This window comes from Mycteria americana, chromosome 3 (genome assembly GCF_035582795.1).
Source record: "Mycteria americana isolate JAX WOST 10 ecotype Jacksonville Zoo and Gardens chromosome 3, USCA_MyAme_1.0, whole genome shotgun sequence".
Taxonomy (NCBI): domain Eukaryota; kingdom Metazoa; phylum Chordata; class Aves; order Ciconiiformes; family Ciconiidae; genus Mycteria; species Mycteria americana.
The window spans coordinates 8194681-8221097 of record NC_134367.1 but is presented as its reverse complement, the minus strand read 5'-3'; the positions used below and the strand labels follow the sequence as shown (position 1 = coordinate 8221097).

General features: G+C 45.9%; 1 protein-coding gene across 1 annotated transcript in view; it reads left to right on the top strand.

Annotated features, from left to right (window-relative positions):
* The first annotated feature begins 1249 nt into the window (after positions 1-1249).
* The window catches only part of EVA1A (eva-1 homolog A, regulator of programmed cell death), a 214712-nt gene continuing 189544 nt past the window's right edge, over positions 1250-26417 (top strand). The window contains exon 1 of the mRNA XM_075497792.1: positions 1250-1349. Within this exon, the coding sequence (XP_075353907.1) occupies positions 1250-1349 (100 nt within the window). The remainder of the gene's footprint in view (positions 1350-26417) is intronic.

Genomic DNA, 26417 nt, shown 5'->3' with positions numbered 1-26417 from the left:
GTCGGCTTTGCCTATGAAAACTATCCCCTGCTCTCTGCACTGACACTCGGCCTCTGCTCTAGCCTAGATATGTTGGTTATGCTCATTATTTATATGCAAACTTATGCCTGAGCTGCAGCTAACACTGATGACCAAAGCCTGGGATCTCCTTCCTGTACCCTGTGAGAAGAGTGTCCGCCCCTCCAGTCCGCCTCTGTGTCCCCAGAGCTCAGCTCAGCTCTTCCAGGTTAACATGGCTGGCTTGATGCTGCCAGGATATGAATGAAGATCAGGCAGGATCAAGTACTGGATGTGCTTCCAGGTGTGCTGGAGCCTTCTTTTAACTCTGCAGGGTGAGCAGCGGTTGAGTTAGTAGCTAAGGCCATGTTAGTTGGAGGTTAAAGTAATTGCTATAGAAGGAGACGGGTCTCCTGGGTCTGAACACCACAGGTTAGGATCTGCATGAAAATCCTCTGTTGAGTTTGATGGAGGGGAGAGGGGTCCAGTGGGACAGAGGGAGCCTGGCATGGCTGGCTGCTGTCAAAAGGAAGGAAGATTTTGGATATGTGGGCTGACACCAGTCCCAGTCCTGCGATGAGATCCAGGAGGGTTTGATCCCTGGGCCTGTGCAAAGTCTCCTCCATTGTAGGATCACTCTCAGCAGTGGACGCAGCTGAAGAATTGTCCTGTCACCAGTCCGGCAGGACACCACTGCTCACACTGATTGCAGCAGCAGCTACAGATACCCCTCACTCCAAAAATCTGTGTGAATTCAGGCGCTTTGTTTTGGGCTCCCTCCTTTGAAAATACTGCCTGTCCTTCTGTCTGTCTGTCTGCACCGGAGAGACAAGATCCTCTGGGTATCTAAACCAACAGCAACCGTGCTTCTCCAAACCAGGTGTCCGTCCCCCCCCCCCCCGCCCCGGCTCTCCCCCCTAATAGCTTGCAGTGCCGCTGCTGGACAGCTGCACAGTAATATTCTGCAGCAAATTGGGGCGAAGCGATGGCTTTTAGGACCCTGGGACCTCCGCCAAGGCTCAGGTAGGTCTGTCTCATTCGTCAGCCTCGCTCGGCCGGGATTCATTCACTCCCAGGGATGTGTGTGTGCGAGCCTGTGTGTGTGCCGAGTGCTTTTCCTTCCCCACTGCTGGCTGTGATCCTTCCAAGCAATGGGACGAACGCCGTTCTCCGGGCAATGAGGAGTACCGGGTTGGGGCAGAAAGCGCTTTCCTTTTCTCTGGAAGAAAACGAGCTGTGAGGATACTTAAGGATGTGCTGTCCAGATGTGTCTCCCACCTCCACCTTCCTCATAGGACTCGTGTGCTTGACAGCTTTCAGCAACTTCGCTAAGACTTCTGCAGACTTCTCAGGTAGGGGAGACGCGCCGATCCTTTCGTACGCTGGACGGCTGCTTATGGATGGGAACTCTTGTTACGGCGCTCGGGAGCAGCTCAGGGAAAGTGGATGTGAGCAGATCTGGGATAGTGATGCGGGGAGTAATTTTAATCTTTTTAAAATAAGCCGATGAAAAGGATCTTCCGTAAGAGGATTTTGAGTTTGTTAAAAGCCTGTCTTCTCATCAACCCTTAGCAAAAGTGTTTCAGCAGAGTCAGCCTGAGTAACTTTGGGAACAAGGAAGGGAATAGTGTTAACTTGTGTAAGTTTGTAGCAGGTTTTGTGCTGTGTTTCTCTGAGGAGTGAAAAGAGCTAGGTTAGGAGTCTGGGAACATCTAGGACATAAATTAAAACTAACATAGCAAGACCCAATTATTTTGTAATGGGTCAGATTCCTCTTAACATGCAGCTCCTGATTGTTGCACAAGCCCCCTGAGCTGAGATAAAGGAGATGTTACATGCACAGAATGAATTATATTCTGAGCCCATGTTTGCTTAAACCAGAAGTGTCTCATTTCTAAATAATTTCTGAATCTAAAAATGTTCATAGCACTTGTTTTGAGTTGCACACAGCAGGTAAATGCACAGCACTTTGAAGGTATGGAGTCCCATATAAGTTTTATAACTATGTACAGCTCTATCAGTAATTTTAAAGTTACCTTTCTGCTTCTGTTCTTTGTGGATGTACGTGTGGGTCAGAGAAAATATAACAGATGTCGTTTTACACTTGAGCAGGATTGATTAGTTTGCTTGGGAATGGCTAGTGAGGGTCACTTTGCTTTTGGGATATTGGTTCTAATTTTGGGTCTTAGTGTGAAGATCTAGTTTGGCATATTCTTTAGGCATGTGTTGCAAAACTCTTGTAGTGGATAAGAGCTGCCAATTATAGTTTGCTGATGAAAAAGTGCCATTAGCAAGAGCCGAATCTCACTGGACTCTGGTTTCAAGGCATCACAACACTGCTACTGGCTTTCTGGGAGCGTATGTGTCTGCGTGCTGTGAGAGATTTGTGTTAGAAAGGAGGAGCTTGTGGTGGAGGGGGGGAGAATATATACAGTAGCTTGAAGTCTTAATGCGAATTGGAGAGGGCTGACTTGCTTGTGATTCAGGCTCCTTTGGAGGCAGATCAGTCCTGGGGGCTGCTATTCAAGGCAGATCTGCCTCTGAATGGAAAGGACTGAGGCATTTCCCTGTTTCTAGTGTGTTTTTATCTCTTTCTTGGCATTGAGCTTTCTCTGTGCTCCTCCTCGCAAGCAAGTTAATGCAGAAGGGGTGCATGGAGTGGGCACAACAGGAGCTAAAGCTGCAATGGGGGAAGTACTGGTCCTTCTAAAATACAGATAAAGTTCGTCTCAGCCAGGCCAAATTGCTAAGCGTTAAAATGTGCAAAAGCGTCCCAGAGCAAGGGTACTTCATACTGTGTGTGTGTGCAACATAGCCAGAGCAACAGAAGCAAATTCAATAGGCTTTGGTGATGCTGGCAGGGTGGGCAGGAGCTGTCCTTTTAAAAAACTGGATAAGAAGGTTGCTGGTAACAAAATCATGTTTTCTGCAACATCCAGCTGTACTGTCACACTTTGGGAGAAGAGGGGTGGCTTAAAACCCCGTATACGTGCATGGCAAGGCTGTACTCTGAAGCAGGGTCTGTAATCCCAACAGCACAACCTCCCGTGTGTTTCCACAACTGTGGAAATCTTCCACCGGATCCAAGCTATGCTTTCTGATAGCAGGCTTGGCAAATGTCCCCAGTCTGGTTGGACTGACTGTACCTTGCAGGACAGGAAACATGGTTTGCTGCAGGAAAGGGCTGTACCCACTGTGTAGCAGCTTGAATATGGTTTCCTAAATTCAGGAGCTGGGTAGCCACAAGATGAAAGGGGGTAGAAAAAGGTACAGCATTTCCCAAATCATACTTTATGCTTCCTCAATACATTTTGCAAAGACCCCGTTTGTCTCCCTCCAATGCTTGAGGGCATGTACCATGTGCCTCTGTGAAGGATTAGTGGCCCAGATAACTCTTCCTCCCTGATGGAGCACCTTGTTTGTTACTCTTACCCCTATATACGAATTGTCAGCTGGCATGAGGAATGGAAGGGGGGTAGCCTTTTAACATAATTTGACTGTAATGGTTTCTGGCCACTTATATACTTTTTCTATACTTGGGGGTGTTCTGGGTTCTTCTCCGGCATGGCTGGAATTGAGCAGGTGAATGTCTTTGGGGAAGCCTTATAGCCTTACCATATGTCATCCCAGCTAGAGGTGGTGCAATCCAAAACATGAATTGTCTGCTTCCCGAGGAGATGAATGGATTTGTATTGATTATTGCTGCTGAGGAATGCAAGGCTTGCTGTGATCCCATGAGAGGTTTCTGCAGCAGTTTGACTGCTACCCACATGCTGGAGGGAGATGACACAGCTCATTGGGATGGAAGGGCTTTTCCAGGTTGCAAATAGCACTACTGTCCAGAGAGAGCAGCTGACGCTCTTTGGAGATGAATGTTTTTTTAAACTCAATCCTGTAGACCTTGTTTAGCAACAAAGCTTCTCCGGCTTCTCAGCTTGGTTTAACTCAGCACTGCCAGGGAGGTGCTGCTATTAGTAATAGGTCATGGCCCTTTCGTGATGGGCCAGACAGAGTGCATAGGTCCAGCCCTGGGAAGATACAGCTTAGGGATGGCCAGTCTTGAGCTCTAAGCAGATCACAAGCAGCACTGATCTGACTCGCGCACTGCAGCTATGCAACAGGACTGGCTGAAAGACTTCCCAAGAATGGCACACCTACCCACGTCCCACTGCTCCCAGTACTCTCCCACTGGCTGGGTCTTCAAGGTGTGTGTCTCTTGGCTGCAGGAAGATTTCTTCTTTACATAGGTCATGAGAAGGTGCCCTGAGAGGGTAAGCGGAGGTATGGTGAACTGGGTTGCTCACAGAAAGCACAGGTAGAGCTGCTGGGGATCTCCATCATCTCAGCTCCCAGGCCTCTGAGCACATGGTCTCACAGTGTGGCTCCATCCCTCCTGCTCGAACAGCTCAAATGCCACAAAATGAACATGGTGAGTGCATGTCCTGCTGGGGACTGGTGCAATATGAGATGTAAGAATTCAGATTCCTTTTAAGTGAAGTATTTGAGCTATGTGAAGAGTTTTGAAGTTGTTTTCTTTAAACATTGATGTTTGCAGGAGGGTGTAGGGGTAGGAAGCAGGTCTGTGGGGAGAGAGTGGAGTTATCAGGCACTTTGCAGCCACTTCTTAAGAAGGCCTGGACTTTTTCTGTGTGGCTGCTTGTAGTACGGGCTCTTGATTTAATCTCATTCTGTGATCAGTTCTTGTGCTCAGGACTGTTTGAAGGCTCAGGACCTGGTGTCATGATGTGTCACATACCCCTTATGTTCAAGGTGACACTTGAAGACTGTGATGAGGTGTGGGGTAAGAGGCTGGTCTTTTGAGTCTCTGTGCTTTAACTATAAACCCTTAATCCTAATCTCAGTCCCAGCAATGAACTCGCTGAAATCCCTCCTGGTTGATAAAACTTCAGCTTTGTTTTGGCCCTTTTCTATTTGTGGTGGGAGTCCAAGACAAAGCAATGGCTTGCACTGCCAGAGGAAGCTATGCCGTAGCTCCTCTGTGTAGGCTCTGGGAGGTAGTGATTCACGTGCAGTGCGCAGAGCTTGCTCCTTAGAGGGAGCAGGTTAATGAAAATGGGGCCAAAATTAGTCTTTGGTGCTAACTTAAAATGCAGGTGTCGAAAGCTTAGTGGAAAGCTTAGTCAACAGCTATAGCTCGTATCCTGTGTGCTGTCTCTAGCTCCAGCCATGCAGTTCTTGTCTCTGAAGCTAAATCATGCAAACACATGTCAAATTCTGCTCTGCCCACTGCTAGCCAAGGTGACCATTTAATTTCCAGCTGCATACCTGCAGGGAATTAGGCTTATGTCATTATGATGCCATGCTCCAATTCTCCTCAATAACTTTCCCATTCATTAGCTAATTTCAGGCACGTTGGACAGAAAGGTAGTGGCATCGGATCTATGCGATTGCTGCGAGTTTCATGTTAGCGGAGGCAGATCCCTTCACTACTGCTGCAGTACAGAAAGGGCTGTGCTGTGAACTCAACCATTTGCAGACATCAGAGAATCCACTGCAGGGACCTAAGCCAAAAACTTAGGTTTCTAGGCATGGAAATAGCTTTGATGGGAGCTCATGCCTTTTCTGACACAGGAGAACCCAGCTGCAGGACATAAAGCTGTAGGAATAACAGCCCCAGCAGTGCTGCTCCCCCTGGGCCTGCTTTAATATTTATGTTCTTTGCATTATATTTGGCACAGGCTGGATGCGAGCAGCACTTCGCTGAAGGGAGCTGATCTGGCATTGAGCCAGCTGAGTACTGATAACTCCCATCCACGCCCTGCAGGTGAGCCCTGGGTGGCTTTCAGGAGCTCTCCCTGGAGGCTCTTCTTGGCTTTGAAAGCACACAGATTTTTTTTGTTGTTGTTTTTTTTACCCCCCCCCCCCCAAGAATGGCAGGTTTCGAGTGAAAGCTGCTTTTGCCACCTCCCTGTTAATTGGCTCAGCGGGTTTGTTTGAGCTGATGAGGGCTGGAGTTGGGAGGGGAAAGGCACTTCTCCTTGATGGCATTTAATCAGTCCGTAATAAAGGCAATTTTTTTGACAAGTCCATTCACCAAATTATCACCAAAATCTACATGCTAACGGCTTCTGAATGGCTTTAGTCAGACTTTGATATTGGTTTTGGAGCCCTGAATGGGTCGATGGTGTCAAGGGGGATGCAGGATTTCCATGCGTTGAAAGCTGCAGGCTGCGAAAGGGGATTTTCAAGAGAAGAGCAGATACAATTCCTTTTCCAGTGCAGTGGTGTAACTCAGTAATGAGGTTTGTGCTTTTGACCTCTGGGGCAAACAGACATGCTTTAGACGTTGTTTAAAGACTGGGCCAAACCCAGGCCACCTCCATACCTCTCTTGGTGAAGGGCTGTGAGTGATGAGGTTGGATGGACCTCAGGCTGGTGCTTGAAGAGGTCCTTGCCCCAGGTGCTGTTTTGTCCTTGCCAGGTCCTTGCCCCAGCTGGAGGTCATATGTGCCAACCCATCCATCACAGCTGTGCGGGCTGTAGCGTGGCTTACTGAGGGAGGTCTGTGCTGGGGTAGAGAAATTCTCCTTTGCAGCGGTGACAAAATCCAAAACCTCATCAAAGCCAGTTAAAAACCACTGTTGGCCTCTTCTGGTAACGTTCTGGAGATGTGGCTGCATGGTGAGCTGTAGGGGATGGGTCTGGGGGACTGAAGGAGGAGGATGGCTGGGTCTGCAGCCGTGGCAGAGCGGTTCTTGCAAGGGGGAGCTGCATTCGGTTTTATGTCATGTATCTCTGTCTGTCAGTGGGCAGCAGCTTAAAGACCTCAGAGAGCTGAGAGGTGTTGGAGGAGGAAATCAATGGCGATATATCAAGTGCCAGTTCTGCTGCTGTTGGGAGAGGAGGAGACGAAGAAGCACAGAGTCTGGGGCTATTTTGGTGCCTTAGAGAGTGAACAACTCTCTAAATCGGTTTGTCAGCAGGCATGCAGCTTTGTGGGCATCGATATAGCGTGTTAAGCAAAGATGCACATGCCTGTACACTCCTGTCCTGAGGCTGCTCCAGAAAACACTGTGGATTTCCCAACAGTTGTGATGATAATGCTGTGAGGGGGGACTCGGTGCTTGCTGACTCTTAAAACGTTCAGAGTTTACTTTTACTGGCAGCTGAGGGGACCAAACTGCGCTTCAGGAAGAGAAACACGTGTTTCCAATTCCATGTGTTTGTGGTCCTGGGCTGTGACCAGAGGGGCTGCTGTTACTGCTGCGAAAAACCAGCTGCTGGTCTGTATTTGCGGTGCCAGGGGAAGGAGGCACCGTCGGGGAGGGATGGATGGGGTTGCTGTGGGTGCCAGGATGTCTTGTGAGGGCTCCGTGTGAAACCCCGTGTAGGCAGTGACTTCAAGCTCAAGAGCCATATGTATGTATCTGGCTCATGTCATGTGGAAATCTACTGTTTTAGCCATCAGAGCTGTCAGCAAGAGCCAAGAGACCCCAGGGATCCCAACGTCTGTGTGATGATTGGCAATGTTTATATAGTATCTACTAATTGCTGTGGCCCAGAAACTGATCCACTGATGCAAACTTTTGTCGGTACCAGGAACACTTTATTTAATTAGTATTATTAACCAAAAAATTAAAAAAAAAAAAAAATCCACTGTGGTAATTTTAATCACTTCAAAGTATCCCAGGTTATCAGTACCCACTAGATGCACAGTGTGTTTGAGGAAAATGTCCTTGCAGCATTCTTCCTATGTCTATGTGTTGTTACAGGTACAAACGCTGCAGAATTAAAGCAAGCAACTGTTTATGTCCTCAGGTAAAACTTCTTTCCTGATTTAAGACTCTGTGAGAGCACATTTTATATAACACAAATAGTTTGGTCAATTAAAAAAAAAATAGTGGGAATTTTAATGTATCTTTTCTCAGCAGAGATACTTAGGTGCTAAAATCATAATTTAAGCTGGGGGCGGGGTAGGGGGGCAGAATAAGCTTAGTCTCTGCAGGGGGAGAAAAACTATGTATTTACCCTTGGCACCTTTGCTGATCCTTTTGTTGATGGTAATTTAAACGTGGCCTGATCTCCCAAAGTGCTTGGTGTTCAGAACTGCAAATTGGACTATGCTGTGTTTAGGTGGGTGTGCAGTGATTTAGGTGGCCAACACCAGGACTGTTCACATGTCTTAGTTGAGATTGGTTGCTTGTGCTTGGCGTGTTTGTGCATATATAGATGGAACTTTCTGCTTTCTCTTCCAAGAGAGCAATCCCAGTCCCTGTGGGGGACCATTTGAAGCAACTACTCCTGGGGTTTTTTTTGTGCTCTTGTCATTCCTTTTTATCCACATACCCAAGACCTTCACAAATTCAGTCTGTTTCTGTCCCTTGCCAGGTATGTGGCTGCCTGCAGGAACAGACCCAATGCGCTGCTCAAAAGTAGTTCAGAGGACGTTTGGTCAGGTTGGTTTAGTGCAATGCTACAAGGTTCCTTGTGTCCTTGCCAGTGCTGTGCCTCACTGATCTGGTACTGCTGTTGTCTGGGATTTTTGTGCTTTTTCCAAGAAACAGGCAAGGGCCAAATTCTTCTCGGCTATGAGGCAACTTTGCTGACTTGTCAGGATGAACAGAAGTTAATCCCAACTCATCTTCTTGCTGACTAAATCTGATATAGAAGTAATAATTGTCAACATTTTAAAGAAAACTGCTTGGGTTACCTATTATTATTAACCTAGCTGCTCCCTTTGCCTGAGGAAAGATGGCGAGTTGTGTGTCTCTGAGTCTGGTTTGGGCTGATCCAAATATGCCTGGCTCAGCTCAGTAGCTGAGGATATGAGCTCATTCGTAGTAATTAAAGTATGTATGTCTGCTTTTTTGGGGATGCTTAGAGCTTGGCTGCCTGGAACCTAGTGCATGTCTTTTCATGTCAGGGAGACAATGATGGTTTGGCAGTTCTGAGTTGCACAGTAAAATAAATCTTGGCTGGGTCTCTTCAAATATGCCATGTGCTCTTGAATAGAGTTGGTAGATGCTGTGGTATCAGTGTTGATGGGGGTCCTTTGGATGATAAGGTTTGCTGTACAATAATCACTCTTGGATCCATCTGGATCCTTGCATGAAGGTGGAGCAGCATGTGTGGGACCTGTGGTTTGGGCAAACTCTCTCAGTGGTCAGGTTCCAGAAGTGTACTTGAATTAACAGATGGATGTAGCATACTGCAGAAGAATTTGCAGTAGACGTTGTCCAAGCATTTTAGTTGTGGTGGGCAGGGGAGGTCACATCCACCTGCTGGCAAAGTATCCCACATCATTAACAAACTTGCCAGCGCTGTGCCTCACTGGTGTGGAAGAAAAGATTCTCTTTTTTAGAAATATTCCCTTTTTTAACATTACATTAACAGAAGAAGGCCTAGAGGGGTACAAGAAATTTTATCGGCCACCTACAATCAAAGAACTTCACTATATAATTTTGTGTGTCATCTTTTCACCCGGTATCAACACACTAGTTGCCAGCAGAGTCACTCCTCCAGCAGCCCATAAAAGCACCAGAATCGTCAGGGTGTGAGAGAGGGCTGTCTTCAGGTAAGTTATACTAAACCCTCAATAGATTAGGTACCTGCTGGTGCTGCTTGTCAACAAGGGACCATTCAGACCACCTACTCTGAGACCCCCTATGTGATTGTGTTGTTTTGTTTTCATCTACTATCAGATGCCTGTGGTTTTGCTGCTATGATATTATCGACGTGTGTTGCATTAGCCTCAAGGGTTGAAAATGGGCTTTTGGAGTCCAACAAGTAAATATAAAAACAAACACAGCAGTGGAGGGATTTTCTCCTGATTTTTCCTCTGTGATTTTTGTATCGCTCTGTGGGCTGGGGTGACCTGCATCCTATGCCTAGGACCTGTGGGCTCAGCTGTGTTCCTTTATTGCTTGCTCCTCTGCATTGATATTAAGGTTGCTCTATGGCAAGTGCTCTTCCTGGCATTAATTTCCTATGTTTGCTGTATTTTGCAAAGGCTTGTGGCTCATGTTTTCCCTTGAAGCTGTGTTGGGCCAAGAGTGCAGACACTTAGTGCAGTTACACTGATAGGTAGTAACTTGAGCTGCTGTAGGTGGATTATGTTCGATTTTGGGCCCTAGTCGTTGGGAAATCTCTTACCTCTGTGGTCTGTGTGGGGCCTGTGAGTGCAGTGCAGCTGTGGCCCTGGTGATGCCCATAAGACGGTACAGGACAAAATTCTGCACTTTGGCTTTGAAAAAGTTTAGCTTTTGTGTGGAACATTCAAAGAACAGCATTAAGGTTACAAATCAAACATTTGGAAGTTAAGAAATGTTAAAATGAAGGTAGTTTTAACTACTTGAATCCAGCCCTTTGGGTTTTTACGTTATGAGTTACTCTTTAACGAGCACATACTACTTTTTCTCCACCTCCTTGGGACTCCTGTATTGTCCAGTGCACAGGATAGCTGCCTCACAATGATTTTCTTTATCCTTCTGGTTCATTATGGCCCTAGGGCCTTATTTACCATGTGTTATTTAAACCCTATTCTGCTTGTTGTGAGTGCCCTACAAACAGGGATGTGCTTACCCTTCTGGAAGGAGTCTGGAGTGTTACCTGCATTGCACAGATGAGGATCCAAGGCAGAGAGATTAGCGGCAGGAGCTCTAACTGCCCAATATTTCAGAGGTTGTTAAGTATCTACTTTTCCTCCAAGAGCAGCCCCTTACCCATCCTCTCAAGCTCTGATAGCCAGGAAGAAATATGTGGTACTCGATACCCAGTTTCTTCTCCAATACTGTAATGCATATATGCAAATGGACTGCACAGGTTAAAATGAGCATTACAGTTGCAAAATCAAGTGCACGTAACTAAGTGTTGTGGGTTAGCCCTGGTAGGCAACTAAGCACCACACAGCTGCTTGCTCGTCTCCTCTTCCCACCCTCAGTGGGATGGAGGAAGGAGAAAGGAAGAGTAAAAGCAAGAAAACTCATGGGTTGAGGAAAAAAAAATAGTTTCATAACTGTTGAAGGAGAAGTGGAAGAAAAAAGAAAGAAAAAATAAGCGATGCAAAGGCAATCACTCACCGCCTCCCACAGGTAGGCTGATGCCCAGCCAGTTCCCAAGCAAAAGATGGCTGACTTACCTAAACCCCACTCCGCTCTGTTTTATTGCTGAGCTTGATGTTATATGGCACGGAATATCTCTTTGGTCAGTTGGGGTCATCTGCCTGGTTGTGTCCCCTCCCAAGGTCTGGCGCACCCTCCAACCTATTCACTGGGAGGGCAGAGTGAGAAACAGAGAAAGTGTTGATGCTGTGCAACCACTGTTCAGCAATAGCTAAAACATTAATAGGTTATCAGTACGCTTTTGATCACAGATCCAAAACACAGCATTATACAAGCTGCTACGAAGAAAATTAACTCTGTCACAGCCAGACCCAGTACGCTAAGGAAAGGGCAACGCTACACCTGTATTTTATATATAATAAAAGCTAGACGTGGGTATGATCTGAGCCCATAAAGTGCAGTTGTAAGAAGGGTCTGGTTTTGCATTTTTTTTTTTTTTCTTAGAGCAGTCATGCTTTGAGGGTTACATTATTTGGGATGAGATAAGAGTACTTAAAATTGGGTTACAAATTTGGGGTCGGTCCTTGGAACATATTCCAAGAGATCCTTAAAAATGAGTTTTGAAGACGTTCGCCCTCCAAGTTTTTGTTTGTTTGTTTCTGTCTCTTCATATGAGAAAAAAATGTAAATGCGTCTATTCAAAGGCACAAATAACGATCCTCTGGTGCAGGTGATATTACTAAAAATAGAGCCTCTGTCCAGTTTAGTTTCTCTCTAGATTTTTATTGTGTGGGTAGCCCCTTGGAAACTGAGGTTGTTGATCTGAGTGTTTCCAAAGCACGTCCGTCTTTTCATGTATCTTTTGTACAGGGGCCGCTTCTGTTGTGTTAACACTGTTTGCTTCCTGGTTTATGTGCTCAAGCTGAATTCCAGCTCAAAGAGGTTAAAGCTTTATAAAAGTGAGTTGAGCAGGGAAGTGGCTCCACAGTTGATGATGAAGCGCACACATCTGTGACCCACGCTGTGCTCACATGTTAGTTTATTGTTAGCCTCACAATAAAGGATAGCACTGGGTTTTGTTCAGCTAAACAACGTTGATGGAATGAATTGTATAGAAAAAAGAATAGATGAAGCCTGGCTGTTATTTGCTAAAATGTTCTTTGTTTTAGCTGCGTTGTGTGGGATGCGGAACTCCCAGAAGAGGATAGTCTCTATAGCAGCCAAGGGGAGCTAATGGATTGGATAGGGAGGCAGAGACAGAGGTTCAGCAAGAAGGGATGAAAAAATTTTCTGATTCTTCCTGCACTTTGGGTTTGCTTGTCTTTAGCTGACAGCCCCAGGCTTTCACTTGGGCTATACTACAAGAGTAGAGGCCCTGCTATGCCAATAAGTTGCACTTTAAATGCGATTGGTGCCATTTGGCTTGGATTTAGTTCGGAGTTAGCATGCACAGAAAGTAGTTAGTGCATTTTGGCAATGGTATAGCCAGTGGCTGGAGTGTAAAGGTCTGTCAGCAGCTGCAGGAAGCTGAATGCTTGGTGTTAGACAATCCACTTTCCTTGCTGGATACATGAAAATCACTTTTGCTTTATCTCTCTCTTCCTAAACATTGTCCATATAATTGGAGGGCAGGGTTCAAGTTCAAACTGATAAGATTATTTTGCTTCCCTAAGCTGCATGACAATGGTCCCCTTGGCAAATTAAGCCATGGACCTCCTTTTGCCGTAATGGGAACCAATCTCATTAGAAACAGAGGTGGATTAGTGAAGAGTCCAACCTACCGTACAGATACGCATTCTGACCCCAGCAGGCCTGAAGTGCCTTTTGTTCACTCCAGCCTCCTCTGCATTTTCCCATCACTTTTACATCTGTGTGGTAGAGCTGGTGGTGATTATTTCTGCTCAAGAAAAGCCTGCTGGGGGGTGAAAAGGAAGTTGATTGACCAGCGTGATATCACAATATGAATGATAAAGTGATTTTTAAATGTTTCCCTTGATTTAAGTCATTGGAGTACAAGACTGATTAAGTTGCCTGTTGCAGGGTATTGGAGATTAAGGGCCAACCTTCACTGGTTTGACCTGTGAGACAGAAGACGATCATTTTCTGCCTCTCAGCATTACTCTCTTCTACAGATCAGAAAATCTGGACCTACTTACACCAACCTCTCCCATGTCTGGACACAGGAAGCTCTTTCTATTAGGGAAAAAGACAAACATTTTCACCTGTGTTGGTTCTGTCTGTCCTTCTTGGTGATGGTTATCGGCTCTTGATGAGTTGTGCGTAGAATGTCCAAGCTGCTTTATGAAGCAGCTGAGACCAAGAGCCTTGAGCTGGCTCAGTGCACACCGGTGCCAGCAAGAGAGCAGCGTGACTGTGCCTGCAGCGGGCTCTCGGGGAGATGCTGTGGCTCGGGAGCAGTGCTGAGCTGTGAGGGTGCTGCTTCTGGAGATGCTCCTGTGCATGCCCGCGTTGGCCCTGGCTCCGTGCTGGTGTTGTACGCGCTGCTGTTGTCTGTTGTTTGCTTGCTTCCCTTTGCATCCTCACATTATGCTTTTGGGATCCACTCTATCTGGCTATCTACTTATTTGTATTATCTGCAATTTTTCCTCTTTCCGAGGTCCCTCAGCTCTGGGAAATTAGAAGTACAGCCCTGGCTGATTCCAGCTGCTCCCATGAGATGGAGCCATGCTAAGGATGCTAAGAGGGGCAAATCCCACAGCTTCCTGGCTTAATAGCCATTTTCTGATCCTTAAGGAAATCCTCGTGCCCTTGCATCTCTCCTGTGTCCTACTTCTCTGACTGATCTTGGAGGTATTGCCTGGAGCTTGACTCCTGGCTGGAAGCTTGTGCTTGAAGCAATCTGGCAGGCAGGGCAGGCTGTGGACAGTGTTTGAAAGTGGCACCAATGAAAGAATGAGCCTGGCCAGTTATTCTAGTAATTTGTTGCTATTGATTAGCCTGGAGGCGAATGCTTAAGTGGTGAGGAGTCCTGACTTGTGTAAGTAATTCAATTTAAAGCAGTGGGGCTATTCACATGAGGGAGAGTTGGCTTCTCTTTATGCCCACTCCTGATGGATATGAAGTGGCTTTTTAAGTAAATGTCATTAGCAAGAACAAGGGTTAACCGGGGTAATTAACACTGCTAAGCCATAGTGTCTCTCTCAACCAGCCAGGCTGCAAACAGGCAGCCGAAGAAACAGGTCTGTTTTCTGTTCTTGTTACATTTCTGGATATTTTAAGGTTTCTCAGAAAGACCAGAACAATGAAAAACCCTTTGACAATGGCAATCTCTTTTCTTCATGGCACAGCCCGAGCAAGCATTCAGACCCTTTCCTTCTGGGATTGCTCATTTCCTTTTTTTTCTCCTGAAATAAAAACAATACTCCCCCAAAAGCACAACTTCTGCAGTGCGGTGACAGAGCCAGCCTCTGTTGCTCTATCAGGCAGGCATTGGATGGGACATTGTCTTCTGTTTCTCGGGGGGGGGGGGGAATAGAAAGCAACAAAGAAACCCTTTTCATATGTTGTTTTAGTGCTGTCAAAAAATAATAACTAATGCCCACCCTGAATTTCTCTTGGTGCATTTTCAGAGGCTTCTATCCTTTGAAGCCTCTGAAATATCTATACGCATGGGGGAGAATGAGGCACGTGGGAAAGAAATCACATTCAGTGATATAAAATATTGTCAAGCCAATGGAGGCACAACCCTTGGGTCTCCTGAAGTCTGGGGCTGCAGTCCCAAGCCAGGTTCCAGTGTGAGGGGAGCCTGCGATTAAAGAGACTGTCACAGACCTCCCACGTGTCCCTGCACAGCCCCGAAGCTCCCCACGAGAGCCTGGGGTCCGTGGGACTCAGCCTCTGTTTCCCTGGCTGTCCCTTTTGATTACATGTTTCCTGGGTGTCTCTGTGTGTCTTTTACTGCAGCTTGATCTCTTGCTAGTTTTTTTTTTTTTTTTGGAGCCCAGACCCCACAGTTACCTGGATTGTGGTGACTTCTAAATAGTTTTGGGGCTGGGAAGCTGAAGGGTATGTGTACTGCCCCATTAATAGTGCTGCTGCTTTGAAGACTTTCTGATACAGGAAGGTCTCCCAGCGTAGATAGATGACTCTGAGCAGATGGTTAGATAGATAGTCCTGTCTGTCTGCTGCTTTCAAATGAGTGTTTTTACTTGATCCTGTCTGTGACTAGCTGGATGAAGTTACTCCTGGAAAGGATGCCTTTATTTGCACTTCAGCAGTCCAAAACATTGGAGTAAGTTCAAAAGGAGCATACAGAGGGTTTACCCACATCTGTGAAGTTTGCCAGCAAATGCTTTTGGTGAGACACTGCTTCAACAAGTTACTAGTCTGTAAGACTGCTAGTCTGCCTAAGCCAGGCAGCAGACCTGGAGAAAGGTAAAGGTGCAGCTGCACCTGGTAGGAGCATTTTCTTTGCCAGCTCGGCCTGCCAATGGAGGGCTCTATTACCTCCCCCAGTGTCCCCATGTGTCTCTTGCAGAGGTGGCAGAGAATGAAACACTTCTCCTGCTTTCTTCACCACTGGGGCTGTGGTCTAGCCGAGCCGCCTCTGCTCCCCAGTGCCGTAGCAGAATTCACTTGGTCCAAGCTTTACATGTTTTACAAAGGGCCAAATTGGCCTGACCCACCTTGATCATAAGAGATTTCAGAATTGTCTGTAAACACAGACCTGTCCCTTTGTGCAAAAGTCTTCTGCTGGTTGAAAACTACTTTTCTGCTGCGGGGTTAGTGAGGGCTGCAGGATGCTGTTAGTACCCTGAGTGGGATGTTACCCTGGTATCCATGCCTGTTGGATGCAGAATTGCCTTTTAAAGCCCATCTCAGCTTTGTCAATGGTGGGGGATTAGTACAGAGCTGCAGTTCTGGGTCTGCTGGCCAAAGCGGCCCAAGCTACAAAATGCTGGATGGGGAATGAAGCTGGCTGGGTGCTTGATCCCTTGTTTCAGGGCCTTTCTGGCCCATTTCCTAGCATAGTTTTCTGGAGGAGGTCAGAACTGCCTCCATCCCAGCCCTATGTCATTGGCTTAATGACAGTGCTGATGGATGTGGAGGGAGATCAGGCTTTTCCCTGAACACTTGGGCTGGTGGTGGTGGGGCGAGGGTGAGGTCAGCACCCTTTTCTGATCTCGAAGGAGTGGCTATCAAGGGGCAATAACTTTTCATTTAGGGCTTTTTCCATCGGTGACAATGAGCTTGATTTGCATTGCAGAGAAGCTGTCATGTAAATGGTGCCTGGCTCGTGATAACAGAGCTCAGCTGTGCTCCAGCCCCTGTGGGATGTGCATTGAGGGTAAGAAGTTTTCTTAGACATTAGGCGTGTAGAAGGCACACTTATCACAAAAACGTGGCGGGGAGAGGTAGGGAAATGTCCATCTGATGGTGTATTTAGACAGAGATTGAGCATGCAGGATATTGGTGGACAGAGGTGGAAATTTACTCTTCCAGGCTGTTCTCCATCTGGAGCATCCAGCCCTCCTGATGCCCAGGCACGAGCAAAGCTTGGTGTGTTTTGAGTGCTCTGGTGAAGGCTGTTTTAATCTCATTCTGATGGCTTGTTCACGCTAGTACTTCAGTGATAAATCATTATTGGTGTTTCTAATGAGGCTTTTAGGACTGCTCTGGAAACTTAAAAACCTGTAGTAGTAATGTAAGGCTACAGATAAACAACTTGGGGCTTGGTTTGCCTCCAAGGCAAGACAGGCCAGGTACTTTTTGTTTGCAGTAACTCTAAATTTTCTAGCTTTACTTGAAAACTGTAATGTTTCCTCCCTCTTCTCCCTCTAGTTCTGAATTTCCAGCAGGTCTCTAAGTAACGTGTTCAAGCACACTCAATAAATCTATCAAGAGTAATTCACAGTTATATAGCATTGATCATTCATGGCTGTACAGGCATTTTACCATAGAGAATAAATATCAATAGCATTATTTTGCAGGTGGAGAAACTGAGGCACAGATTGTGCCATTAGCAATGGGATTCTGTTTTCCTTAACTGTACCAAAGACACCTTCATCTCACCTATGCTGTTCCTTTGGACTTCTAGGGGATACATCATCTGACTTCCATTACATCTACATCTAGAGATCAGTGGCATCCCCTGATTGCTGGTTCCTCTCCATTGACCCAAAGAAGGTCCAGACAGCTAGCTTAGACTAGACGGATCCTGCTCAAAATCACTAAAATGGAGAACAGTCAAGCTGACATCCTGATTTCCAGCCCGTCTCCTGTGCCTTTTTTAGTTCTTGGCACTTTACTGATATGCACGGGATATAAGGAGATTCTGTAACGCCTCCTTTCTGTCTTTTTTAAGACACTTTTTGCAGGAAGCTTCCTATTAGGGTGGTGAGGTATGGAACTGGAATACCACCCTCTGTTAGTGTCCTTACAAGTAGTGTCTGTGTAATGGATTGCTAGTCTTGCAGTTGCTCCCTTACTGTGAGGAATGCTAGGTAATACTCCTTGCACTGCTCTGATTGAGCTAAACAAGCCCAAGGAGTCAGGAGCCTGGCCTCAGTGGTTTGAGATGAGTGCATTTGTGTTTGTATTTTCTATTTTTCACTTTGCAGCCTACGGACATTCATTAGTTGTTTTGATGTATGTGCCATCTCCTATTCTTATAAATGCTGTTCTTGTTCTAAGAGCAGAATGACATTCATTCACTCTGAAACAACCTGGGGATTTGTTTTCTTGGGCGTTGTAAAACAGACTAGGTATAAATGCTGCAATTAGGAGGTGATGGGCTAATCTCATTAGTCAATGGGAGAAAACACTGGGGTCAGTGGGTTGGATAATGAAATCTGCAGATAAATTTTGATGTGCCAGATGGCCTGGCATAGTGGTTCCACTAATTTGGAAGGAAGGAGAGCCAATAGTAGCTTTGAAGTACAAAAGCTGTAGGAAGAGGTGGCATGTGATTTCTCTGAGCTAAAAACCTGTTTATGTGATGTCTCAGTTGAGGGCAGGCCTGTGGGATTCTTCCAGGCCTGCTGTCTTTTTTTTGGCTTTTTTGGCCAGTTTTGGGCAGTAAGAGACAGGCCTCCAGCAGAAGTTAATGAGGCACTGGCAGTATATTGCTGTGCTTGTATGATCACTGGCTCAGCAAGAAGAAATAATCCTGACATCTCATTCTTTTGGAAGAGGCTGATAATTTAAATGTCTTTATTCTGTAGGGAAGGTTGTGTTTACAGTGTCTCCTTATCCACAAATATGTAAGACTTAGAAATCCTGATACTTGTTTTTTGGGATGAGATTGTAGGCTCTTTCAGCATAACGCTTTGTTTGGGCTCAACTTGTAATTTTTTGGGATCGGTCCTTTCATCCCCATTGAAGTAGGCAAGAAATAGCGGTTTTGGGGCTAAAAAAATAGGAAAAAAAAATCCAAGATTTCAAGAGTGACTTCTGAGATAGGAACACCTCTGTTTTGGCTTGGCCAAATGGAGATAGCATCACCAGAGTCTGCTTTCACAGGGACCCACCCGGCTCCTTTCATTTCCGTTCATTTTTAGTGTGCTTGGCACCAGCACCCACTGATGCATCAGCACCCACTGAGGCACTTCCCATCCTGAGTCTCTCTGCAGGGCTGTGGCCCAAGAGATACCCCAGAGGTAGGTGGGAAGAAGTTGGGTATGGTCCTCCTCCTTTCAGCTTTGCTCTGTGCTCAACACAAGCACTCACTCCTTACCTCCCTCACCTACCCACAGGAATATTTTCCCAGGAAACAAACAATGAGCAGAGTTTGCCAGGCTTGGCTGTATTGCCTAAAACAAGAGCCGAGGAAATCCAATTGCACACTCTGGCCACCTTAACTGGCAGCACCCTGGTGCTATTTTCTTTTAGTGAGCATCCAGTGCAGGCAAAGGCTTGTCCTGGGCTCTGGGCCATCGTGGCAGCTCTACTGATGAGTGCCCAAGCTTGGAACAGTCTGATAAAAGCTCTTAGTCTTTAAAGTAGTGTCCAGAATAGTAGCCAGACTTCATCGGGCTGTGAAATAATGAAAAGTGTATTTACGATAAGAAGCCTTATTGAAAAATGTGCTTGTAACTGTGACGCAGCCATTCAGTGCTCTGTATCTCCTGGCAGAAGCGAAAGGAGGAACTTTTTCATAGTAGTTTAGTGTGTTTGGTATTATGAAAGCTCAGTGGGCTGGCTCTTCAGCGAGTGCACAATAACATAGGTCTGACGGCAGTGATGCTGCAGTGATAATGACCTGTATACAACCTGAGGGTAGCTCAGGTTAGACATAGCTGGACCATTCTCCTAGGATTCTTTACCATCCCCGTGGAGTAATATGAGCTCTAGTTTCTTAGCCCCCATCTTGAGTCCTATTTACATTATCATGGGTCAAAACCAACACTTTTTTTACCCCTAAATGCCTTAAACACTGTAGCACTTCAAAATGATACATACGACTCGGCCACTTCCAACCTGATGTCTTCCTAAGAGCGCACCATGTGCTGGAAGTAGAATTTAATGTGAAAACATTAATCTGGCAAGTGTCCTTCCCTTCCTGCAAAGGGTCTAGGTTCTGCTGCTGGAAGGGGACCCGACTGCCGGGCAGTCCAGCAAGCGGAGGCACTTAGCAGCGGCAGGGAAAGTCCCAGGGGAGACGCAGCTGCAGGGAGAGGCCATTATAAATCACAGCGGCCTCGGCTGTTGGGCAGGGCAGTGGGGAGATTGATGGGGTGGGTGGGGGAGCTAAGGCAAGGAGAGTTCAAGCATCACCCTGACCCGCGAGAGGGGAAAATAGCCCCAACCCTCAGCAAGGTTTGATTGAAGCCTGCTGTTCCCCCGAAGGGGAAAGGTCAGGCTTCGCTTTGTCAGGTGCCCTCAAACAAAAAAACCTGTTTATACAGGACCCACCCCTGTACCTTGTGAGATGGAGGGTAAATGGGCTTGGAGACATTCAATGCTCCTCTCTCTGGTAACGTTTGTGTCAATGAACAGTGGAAATTCGGACTGGGCTGGTAATAAAAGCCTGGAAGCAAGTGGCCAGGTTAAAACTCCACGTAAACATTAACTGGAGTTAGCCTCCGGAAGCATTATACTGGTGGTCCAGGGATGATGCTGTGCAGTGCTCTGGTTTCCATGCAGAAGGGATGGGATGTGTTGGAGGGCGGTGGTTGTTACCAGCATGTGCTTGAAATGATGCCTGAAGCAGGGCCCCGCTGTACACATCCCTGCAGCCTGAGCGTGGTGCACGGTGCTGCTGGCTCCTGGGGAGAGGAGGGTTTCCACGCTTCATTGCCACCTCTGTGCCGCAGATACCCCAGCGACTCGACGTGAAGTTTTGCCAGCCCTGATGGTTGAGCTGGAAGTGAGATGCAAACTTAATGTGTGTCTGGGGACCCACAGTCAGGAGGATGGTCATTTGGAGCAGAGGTGTCTGAATTCCCAGCGCTGGAGGTCTGTGCCAGAAAAATTCACCTTCTTTGGTCCCAGGCATCCTCCTTCCCGAGGCCCCCCAACATGTGGGCAGGGAATAGCTTCTGGCCGTCTGAATTGTTGTGGTGACCTGCTCCCTGTTGCAGACTTTCAGAGGGACTCTGTGGGTCCCCTGTAACGTGATGGATGCTTGTCTAAGCATCGTATGATACGAACACAAATGCCTCCGTCACAAGTATATACGTGACAGAAACATGGATACTGGGAATCGGATATGGCTTCCATGTCCTGTCCTGCATCTGGTTTATGCTCATGTTGTAAATAAAGCTGTTTGAGATGAGGGGCCTGTGTGATTTGCGCTAGCCAAAGGCTAGGCACCTCTTAACTAACCAAGGTAAGAACTGGCAGTTCAGGACCCAATTTCTGTGTGAATTGGATGTTTCCATCAAAGGAGAGGAGCCATGAAAACAGCTTCAGCCATCTGATTTTAATGTACCGCCGTACGTCTGTCGGAGCCCTCCCAGCCACTTTTCCAACCTCTCCCCTCCCTTTCTGCCCTTACACGGAGGAGAAGCTGAACCAAGTACAGCTCAGCCAAGCATGAGCAATCTGGCATCTCTGCTCTGGTCCTGCATGGCTGTTATCTGTTTGAAAGTTACCGGTACAGAATACATTGATTAATGGCCCAGTAAATTAATTGGCAGCCTCTGTATGTTGCTTTGCAGCTGATGGCTGCAGAGAGCTGTTGGAGTGGAAAAGCGTAACAAAGTGCCAACCTACTAGGCTGTGACGGTGCCCGCTGTTCGGCAGACGTTTTCCTAACAGGAAAGGAAACAAAGGCATTTTCCGGAGGAATATCGCAGGCAGAAACTGACTCACAAGTACAAGGGGAGGAAGGAATTTTAAAAAGCCCAAAACCAGAGGGGGAAAAAACCCCAACGTGTAGTTCAGACACAAAGTTGGCACTCTTCAGATAACGGAGTCTTCGCCGCAAGATTGTAGCTCAAAACTGACTTTGATTTGCTTTTACAGAGGTTGATTTTCTGGTGTCTCATGTGTTGAAAGGAAGATCAAATTCTGCCCAGCTCCGAGGCTGTGAAGGTCTCTCCTGCTCTTTCTTTCCAAGGCAGCGTAGTCGTATCTAAAGAGGGAACTGCAGGCTGTGTCTCTGCCAGCTGCTGCTGAAGCACCGGCTTTTCCCAGCTCTTCAGAGTCACGTTCTGATCAGTAAGCAGTGGAAATTCCCAGCATCTGGGAAATACGGCCTTAAAATACTCCCTATGTGTGCCAAACGAACTGCTGATATTAAATATCAAAAGCAAAAAGTTTCTGTTGTCCTGTAACAAATCGAGATTCTGTCTGTGTGGGGACCAAAAAGTGCCATCGAGAAAGAAAACAAATGAGAGTAGTTGATGACGCATGAAATAAAAGATATTACATTGTTTTTAAATGTCATGGAGAGCATCCCCTCGTCTGCCTGATGCATTCATTCAGCTCTTTTGTGTGAGCCCCATTATTTTGTTTCTCCAGTTTTGTAAAAGAAGCTATTGAGGCTTATTTGGGTTGTCTAGCTATTACAGGAACTAAAGCAAAATGTCTTGCTCTGCCGTGGTCTGAGGTGGTTGCTTGTGTGAAGAGTCTGCTTTGTAATGATCCTTCCTTACCAGAGGGACTGGCATTTAGCTCCTTCCACCTTCAGTGTTGTTACGGTTCCCTTAATGGGCAACAGAGAGGGAGACACAGCTCCAGAAGTCAGTTCCTACGAATGGTCTTTGAAACACCGTGACTGAAGTAGGATCTTAGCTCCTGCTCAGACTCCTGGCTTCTTGGTTGATTTTTTGGTGGGAAGTAAGGATTTTAAGCAGGACTCAAGAGCTAAATCTTGTATTGAATCTGGGTCTGAGCCCGTGTCACTTAAAGTCGCTGGATGGTTTTCCTTTGAAATAACTAATGGAACAAAACTTCACTGTGGGAGTCTAATCTTACCAAAAAGGAAATCTGGCTTTAAGGCTTCTGCAATCAAAAATGCTGCAGCATTGTAATGCAAGAACTTCCTCTGCTAGTTCCAAGTTGTTAAAACAGAGTTTGATGGGTTTAATTTTATATTTATTCAGAAGTGTTCTGCAGTCGGTATGGGGGAAAACGCGTACAGGAGTTGTGGAAGGGGCTGTAGCAGAGAGCAGATTTCCAGCTGCTGCCTGGCACCAGGGCTCTTTCCCCACCGCTTGCCTTGCTGTCACTCTGCCTGCCATGTGAGAAGGCCTGTGTGTGGGGACGTAAGAATAGTCTGACCAAAATAAAATAGAGCAAATGGTTTGGAGGTGAGAGCCAGAGATAGCGGGGCAAGTGTCTGCTCCCTTGATTTGGAGGTGAAAGCCAGAGACAGCGGGGCGTCTGCTCGCTTGATGGGTGCTAGGGGTTTTTCAGAGAGTAATGAAAGACCTCACCGTGACTTTCTGCACACGTCATACGTCTAAGGTGGTTGATCCATAGGATGCATTATAGGAAAATAATGTTAACTTTACTGTTTTGTTTGGTCTGATTACTCAGAGGCCACCGACCTGCTGCCAGACTATTGACTTGGCTGTGTGACCCCAAATGGCTTTGACTGGAAGAGCAGGAATGTGTCTGCTCCGAGGTGATGTGCATTGGCAGCGCTGGTGGTGTGCTCGGTATTGGCAGGTCTGATAAAAGCTACCTTTTCTCCCCATAGGCACCTTAGTGCCTAACCTAGCAGATCTTTACTTAAACACAATCATGCCTCACGCCAGTTTATGCGAAGACAGACTTGCAGCCCTCGTGTTTTGCCTTGTCTTTGCATAACGAGACACCAAAGTATTGCTTGTCTTGGCTAAACAACAGAAATTGGCTGTGATGAATTGCATTTGTGCCTGTTTCTGATCGGTTTAAGGTGCCTATTCCAAGTGGCCAGGAAGAAAGATGAGTGTTTACATTTTCTTTAACTGGCTGGCGCAGGCTCTTTGCCCCTAAGTAGTCCAGATCAGCGCATCGCCGAGAGTCCTGGCGTAGGGCCACAAGGGCAGATTATTCACTGTACTTTGAAAGGGTGTTGGGTTTCTGGATCTGACCTTTTGGGTAGATAAATGGGAGGATTAGCTGCTGAGGAAGCAATTATCCACTCTCTATAATTAATATCTCCTTCTTATTCTCCGGTGTTACTTGACCTGGAACCAGAACCTGTTGGTATTGCCAGTTTTGTGTAATTACCACCTTTAAAACGAGGGCTAGAGTCCCAGACCTTTTGAAGTCAGCGCAGTGGAAGTGGGGAGTAAGAACACAAGGGTGAAGTTATTGAATCAAGCGCCAGTGTCCAAAACAATGAAGATCAGGATGATTAAAGACTGTAGTTTTGTCCCTGAGGTAACTCTCTACCCTTTAATGCCACTGTGTCTTTTGACATGACGATTAAATATGCTTGCTATTCTTCTTAAACAAAGCCTGCCCTGTCAATAAAGCAAACAGATGCCTAATGCTTCTGCACATGCCTTTTTAAAGGTTGCCTTTCCCATCAATTCTGCTGTGTTTTCAGCTGTCACAGTTTAAAATGCCATCTTGATCAGGTGCAGCTAGAGATTGTCGTTCTGTACTATCATTTCCCATTTACAAACCCAGGCCGATGTTGCCAGATGTTGATAGCATCTGACAGCTCTAGGAGGAGGATATATTCTTTTTACTCTACTTTTAAAAGTAATCCTGGATTCCTTATTTACATCTCTGTCCATTTTGAGGTATTTATAGTGGCCATTGCCACTGTAAAGGAGACTGAGACTCAGAAAATATTTAGTGATTCTCTGGAAATGTCCAATTTTGGTGTGTATCTGGATTTTTTTTAAGGACTATAATTTTAAGAAGAGCAGAGCAGTAGCTCAGCCAAATCAAATTGGATTCCCCTCTTTGAAAGCATTTCTTGTTAAACTTTCACACATAAAAATCACTTTTGGAACAAAAACCCAAAGGAGAATAAACTTTTAAAACATGTAGATATAAAGTTAAATATTAACTTCTTTTTAAACTTCTAACAAGATTAAGTGGAGCTTTTAAAATGTACTTGTAAGTTAGAGATTTATTGCAGACTCTTATTTGAAGCCATTGCTGAAGCAGCACCATAGGTTGGAGTTAGTTATTTTTCCCCTGCACTGTATTTTGAGATAAAGGGAAATCAGAGTTAATAAATTAAGAACAATTAAACCTTTTATAGGATACGTATTGTAGACTATGCTATCTGAATACCAAAGGTTATCAAGGGGATTGTCACTTGAGTGAAGAGTCACTGGGGAAATGCTGCTGGGTTTCAGGCCATTACGAGGTTTCAGCAGGCAAGGTGGGACTTTGAACAGCACATAGGTAAAAGGGGAAAGCGCATAAATACACAGTGAGATTATGCACTGCAACCCAGCTGTGGGATTATCTTCCTGCCTGCTGCACACTGAAAGCAAAACAAACAAAAAGGGTGAAGCATTTACAGTGCTGAATGGCAGCATTTTACTCAGAGGAGGCCTCCGTAGTTGTCTCCTGGGGACCAGATCTAAGGAAGAGCTAATCTATGAAATGGTCTTCTGCAGAGCACTAACTCCAGTAAAAGAGCACCCAATAATCTGTTTACTGGGCCTTGAGTGAATAGAAATTTTCATTGAACAGTCAAAAATAAAGCAGAAATTTGCTATTTGTGAAACTAAGATCTTTCTCTGGCTGAGCAAGGGAGGCTGAATTCCCAGAGAAAATACCTTCCGTGGTTACTGCAGATACTAGAAAATGTCATTTTCTTGATAGAAGAGGGTCTCAACTGCTACTAATACTACAGAGTGATTCTCAGAGTTGGGGGTTCCCAGCTGCCTTGGGAGGGATATATGGGATTGTTTGTCTGAGCTCAGTGGGAGATCGATTGAATTAGCCTGACTTAACCCTGTGCAGTGCAAGAACCTGGGGACTGTTATATTAGCCTTAAGGCAAATTGAACTTGGAGACAAACATTGACAGCACAGATTCAGAAGAAGAAAAACACGTGGGGAATGTGAAAGCTGAACATCCTGGATGTTCTTGCAGATTAGTGCGGTGCTGCCTTTTATTAAATCAAGGAGGTCGCTCTGTATTGTTGTAAAGGATGTTTGTCTTGGTTTTCAGAATACACAAGGACCAGCCTGCAGGGAAACTTCAATTATATCTCTGTTGTCTTCAGTTAAACTTACTAGTTCAATTCAAATAATAAATTAGAATAACAGAATAACACAAGTCATCTTCAATTAATGGATCATCATTAAGTAGTAGTAGCAATAGTTTATAGTAGTCACCATTTCTCAGTTGCTGTGTAGGACTTGCGTGTCCTGGGCCAACACTTGTTTGTTTTATATCAGGACACCTGCAGGAGGTCCATCTACCTTGACGTGTTCAGATCAGGAGCATGCTGATTTTTCTGTGTCTCACTTGATGTTGCGTACAGGTATCTTTGTAGGTCTTCTTGCACAGAGATGACTTCCATTGGCAAAGAAAACTTTGGACTTTTCCAGTGATGAGAGTTGATACTCGATCTCCTAAAGTTACCAGCACAGCCAATGTGAGCTCCCTTGGTGCCTGCACCATTTCTGCTGGTGGTGACTGCCCAAACCTCAAAACTCTGGTGGTCATCTCTTTTCCTCTCAGCCCCAGGAGAAGGACTTTTCAGTTTCTTTTGATATTCTCAACCTTTATTTGTCTCAGAGACAACTCAGCAGTCTCTCTCCCTACAAACATTCAACAGCTGCAAATCATGACATCTGCTATAACAATAACCATTAATTTTAAAGAGAAATAAGTAAAGTTAGAGTTAATTCAGTCTGGTTTTGGTTGTACCCCTACATCTGTTAGGGGTACTCAAAGCACTTCTAGACTTTTCCACGGTGTTTAAAATGTACTTTTAAAGTGAGTAAAGTAGGCATTCTCCCATAATCACCTGTCTCCAGGAGATGGAGCTCCAAGAAAAATGCTAATTACTGTTGAGTTTGTAAT